Below are 4,505 nucleotides of genomic sequence, written 5' to 3'. Positions count from 1 at the left end.
TAGGTACGCGAAATTAAACAGTTGTCACCTGGCGTTGGGGTTAGAGTTAGGTTTGGGTAGGGATGTCATTATGTAAATCTAACCCTAAACCGACGCGAAAATGGTAAGAAAATAGGAAAGAGAATGCAACGGACATAATAGTATTGAAGTCCCCAGTTCGTCAAAAAATGACGCGAAAGTTATACCCTCCGCATCAACATATTGACGCATGGTCAAGTGTCGTCAAATATTGACGATATGGGGTGAGACTGGGTTGTTCAGGTCACTTATTTTCTTTATTGATTGTATTACAGTTGCTGGAAGCGAGACGAAGTGTGCTGGCTGAGGATGAGATGGACATTTGGAAGTGCGCCACCATAGATCTCATATCTGATGAGGAAGACGGCATTGTTGGCGGGGTGTCTGGATGGATTGTGCGGCCACCGCCCTTTCGCAGCCTGGAACTCTCCGAGCTCTGTGCCACGCTGCAATCCAGATTAGAGGCGATACCAAAGTACATTGCAACTCACCATATACGCCTGAAAAAGTGACTTTTTTACAACGTTTTTGAGGTTTTTTTTCAACACTTTGAAAAAGATTTTTAGGGATCTTTCCCGAACGTCTTAGGCACTTTTTGACGTGTTTGGAGGACATTATAAGAGACATTATGCTGCTTTGTACATAGTTGTGTGTTTATAAATAAAGCTCTTTCTTTGAATAAACAGCTGTGTGTTTATAAATAAACCTCTTTGTTTTCTCTTATATTGTTGTGTTTTGTGGTGTTCTGTCATTTGTGTCAAGTTTTGTTATTTCTTATGTACATGTTTAATGAAAAAAATATTATATATTAGAGCAATAAATGCTGCAAGTAACATTTATGTAGAAATATTAGCGGCCCAATAATGCAGTGTCTCTTTAAGAGGGGAGTGTGCATGTGACCGGTGTTTTAATACTTTAAAAAGGAAGCGCGAGATTCAGTTAGTTGTATTGACGTTCAACCCGGTGTGCAGCCACTTGGTAAGCTCTTTATTTCATATGTTATCTTGACTGCATTTATGTTATATGCTTCATGTTATTTTATGTCACCATGCTATGTTTTGTACTGTGTTTACATTCGTTGCACGTTAAAGATAGCGCTATGCTTCGGTAGATCTAAGCTGTTAACTGATAACTTTAGAGCATAGCGTTATCTTTATAAGTTGACTAGGTAGCGACCATATATATAACATTTAGACTTATAAGATTGATGTGCCATACCTTTTATTCCTGTTTCGTTTCTTTGGCTTTGTGAATGTTTGGTTTTGTATGAGTCGCGGACCGACATTTACGTAGCACAGTACTTCCTGGTTTGCCGCAGGGCATTCTGGGAGCTGTAGTTTCCTGCTTCTAAAAAGACTGTAAGCTTTTACATAGAGTTTGATAGGGCTTGAACATGGTGTATAATATTTAAATATGAAGCTTATACATGAAATTTATGATGATGATATTATTATTATTATGTATTTGTATGCTACTAATATTATTATTAGGATATTTGTATTTGATTTGTATTTATATATACTAATTATGTCTTGTATATTTGTATTTATATATTTAAAAACTATTGATAATGTTATATATTTATATGTAATTTGTATTTGTATATCTGTATATTAATGGTATTATTGTGTATTTATATTTAATTCATATTTTTGATGAATGTTATTTATTATTATTGACTGCAAAGACCTGGGGAGCTGTACTGTTTGTAGTATGCAATGCATTTGAGAATGTTGCATTTCTTATTATTTCAGGTTTATTACCTTGTTGCATTTTTGAAGAAAAAATAAAGAATACAGAAATGTGGAAAACAGAGTAATATCCTTTTGTACACTGGGTTGCCCTTTCCGTGGGGAGAACACGGAACATATATTCCTTGATGTTGTGAATAATGTAGTAAATAGCACAATCACATTAATATATAAAAAATGATTACAACATAAATTATTTATTATTATTATTATTGGGGTTTACATTTATAATGAGCCAGGGTGCCCAATAACCCCCCTCTTTAGAGTAACGGCCCGACTTGAATTTACTCACTCGGTATTGGCTGAAGCCACTACTTTTAAACAAGAAAAATCCCTTGTGATTGGCTTGAAGTGATCTGCCAACCATTCACGGGGGATTTTACTTGTTTAAAAGTTGTGGCTTCAGCCAATACTGAGTGATTACATTCAAGTAGGCCGTTACTCTAGTTTTGCTACTATTCACATGCTAATTAGGCCAGAGACGCTCTACCTGGCCGGCAGAGGTTTCGCTGCTTTTCATATGCTAATTAGAGGCATCGCACCCGCGTGGGGCTCTCCACCTACGTCATGGTTCGTTTATGACAATTTGTGACACAGACAAACGCGACGGAAAGCTGAGGAAAATTGAGGAAAAGCTGCCGAAAATTGGGGAGATTTTTGGGAGCCTACAGGCGCTTACGGGGACGAAAATCCCACTTTTCATGCAGTGTACGTGAGGGTGAGAAATGGTTTGGCATTGGTCGCCAGTGGCGAGTTTGTAGATAAAGTTCATTCCCGATAGATAGGTCTGAATGGAGGAAGCCCTGATGTTTTGGTAGGAATGGGCGTGAGTAACGAAATTGCAGATGGACCAAACATTCATTAGAGGGAATGAGAGTTGGTAGAAGAAATGGTACGCCTTGAAACAATTCCAACCGGTCAAGTAAGCGGAGAGGGTACTCTGGGCAAGGCCGTTGAGAATAGCTTCTCGCGAAGCGTCAGCTATGCTATTGCTGTATCCTAGAACGTGTGCTGCTCTGATGATGAACTGATGTTGCGCTGATATAAGTGTCAGTCTGCGGACTAATTGCATGATAGCCAGGGAACGAGATCTGCCTTTATTTATGATTTCGACTACTGCAGAGTTGTCAGAGTGGATGAGAATGGATTGTCGGGACCATTCGTGCCCCCAAAGGATGGTCGCTATGATGACGGGATACATTTTGTAAAGTGCGGATGAGGGAAAATCTGACTTCTGGATTAGATTGCTGAACTCTGGTGGCCACTCAGAAGCGAACCAGCGACCGCTGTAGTAGCCGCCGAATCCGATGGAAGGTGCTGCGTCTGTGTACATCTGAATGTCTTCTGGATGTGTGATGTAGTCGTTATAAAAGAAGGATATGCCGTTCCATGAAGACAGGAATTGCTGCCAAAGCCGCATTTCCATTTTGCAAGCTTCATCCAAGGTGGTTTTATCATGTAGAGAGGGTATTGTTGCTGCTTTTGCTAGTAGGTTGGAAACAAAGGATTTTCCTTGGGGAATTATTCTGATGGCGTAGTTGAGGTGGCCGAGGAGCGCTAGCAGTTGTTGCTTTGTGCATCTGTCTGCTAGAATGTAGTTTGATAGGAGCAATGCAATGCGTTGTATTTTCTCCAGAGGTAGAGATGCTTGAAAGGAGATAGAGTCTAGGGTGATGCCTAAAAACTCGATGGAGGTGCAGGGCCCTAAGGTCTTTTCTTTTGAAAGGGGTACACCTATTTCAGAAAACACTTTGACGAGGGTGGAAAGTCCTGAATGTGGAGGTGAGGATGTAGGTGTGATGATGAGGAAGTCATCGAGGAGGTGGAGGACGTAGGGAAGCTTGTGGTTATTGGTGAGAATCCAACATAAAGCCTCCGAGAGGGAGTCGAAGATCTTCGGGCTGCTTCTGCAGCCGAAAGTGAGGCACACTGAAAAATAATAAGCTCCTTTCCAGAATATTCCGAAGAAATGCCAAAATTCTGGGTGAATGGGTAAGACTTTGAAAGCGCTGGTGATGTCTGCTTTAGAGAGCCATGCCCCGTGGCCTGCTTTGCGGATGAGAGTGATGGCATGGTCGATGAAAGCGTATTTCATGGAGAAGTTTGGGGCTGGAATGATGCTATTGATGCTGGGAACGTATGTGCCATGTGGAGAGGACAGGTCTATGATTAATCTCTTTTTCCCGGAGTATTTCCTGGTGGCGATTCCAATGGGGCTGATGCGAAAAAGAGAGAAAGGAGGTTCTTTAAATGGGCCTATCATGAATCCTTCTTGGACTTCTTTGGCTATTAATGTGTCGACGATGCCTGGTTTTGAGAGGGCGGATTGGAGGTTATGTGAGATATGAGAAGTGTCTGGGATTATTTCTATGCCTGGAAGGAAGCCGTTTTTGAATCCATTAATGAGGAAGTCTACGAATTCTCTGTCGGGGTGGTCTAGTAAGGCGGTGGCTAATTCTTCTACCTTGACTGGTGTGTTAAGATACTGTAATAGTCAGACGGGTACAGTAGTTGGGTTGTGGGAGCAAGAGGGTTTGGAGTGGGCGCCTCCGCAGAAGGAGCAGGTGTGTAGGAATCTGCAGTTGGAAAGAGAGCAGCCAAGATGATTGAAGTTGTTGCACACCATTCTGCCTCCTTGGTAGAGGATCGGTCGTCCTCTTTTGTCAATGCTTTTGGGAAGTGGAACGTTGGCTGTGGGCTGTGTGTTGAGAGGTTTCGGAATTAAAGGAGGAGGTG

The 4,505-nt window shown here is 41.5% G+C and overlaps 1 protein-coding gene across 1 annotated transcript; it reads right to left on the bottom strand.

The window, feature by feature from the left end:
- Nucleotides 1-2,334: 2,334 nt before the first annotated feature.
- Nucleotides 2,335-4,032, bottom strand: LOC135779022 (uncharacterized). The gene has a single exon (XM_065289654.1). It carries the CDS (start codon nt 4,030-4,032, stop codon nt 2,335-2,337), a length of 1,698 nt encoding a protein of 565 aa, XP_065145726.1.
- Nucleotides 4,033-4,505: the final 473 nt, after the last annotated feature.

Source organism: Paramisgurnus dabryanus, chromosome 1 (genome assembly GCF_030506205.2).
Source record: "Paramisgurnus dabryanus chromosome 1, PD_genome_1.1, whole genome shotgun sequence".
Lineage (NCBI taxonomy): Eukaryota > Metazoa > Chordata > Actinopteri > Cypriniformes > Cobitidae > Paramisgurnus > Paramisgurnus dabryanus.
This window is presented reverse-complemented; position numbering and strand designations above follow the sequence as displayed.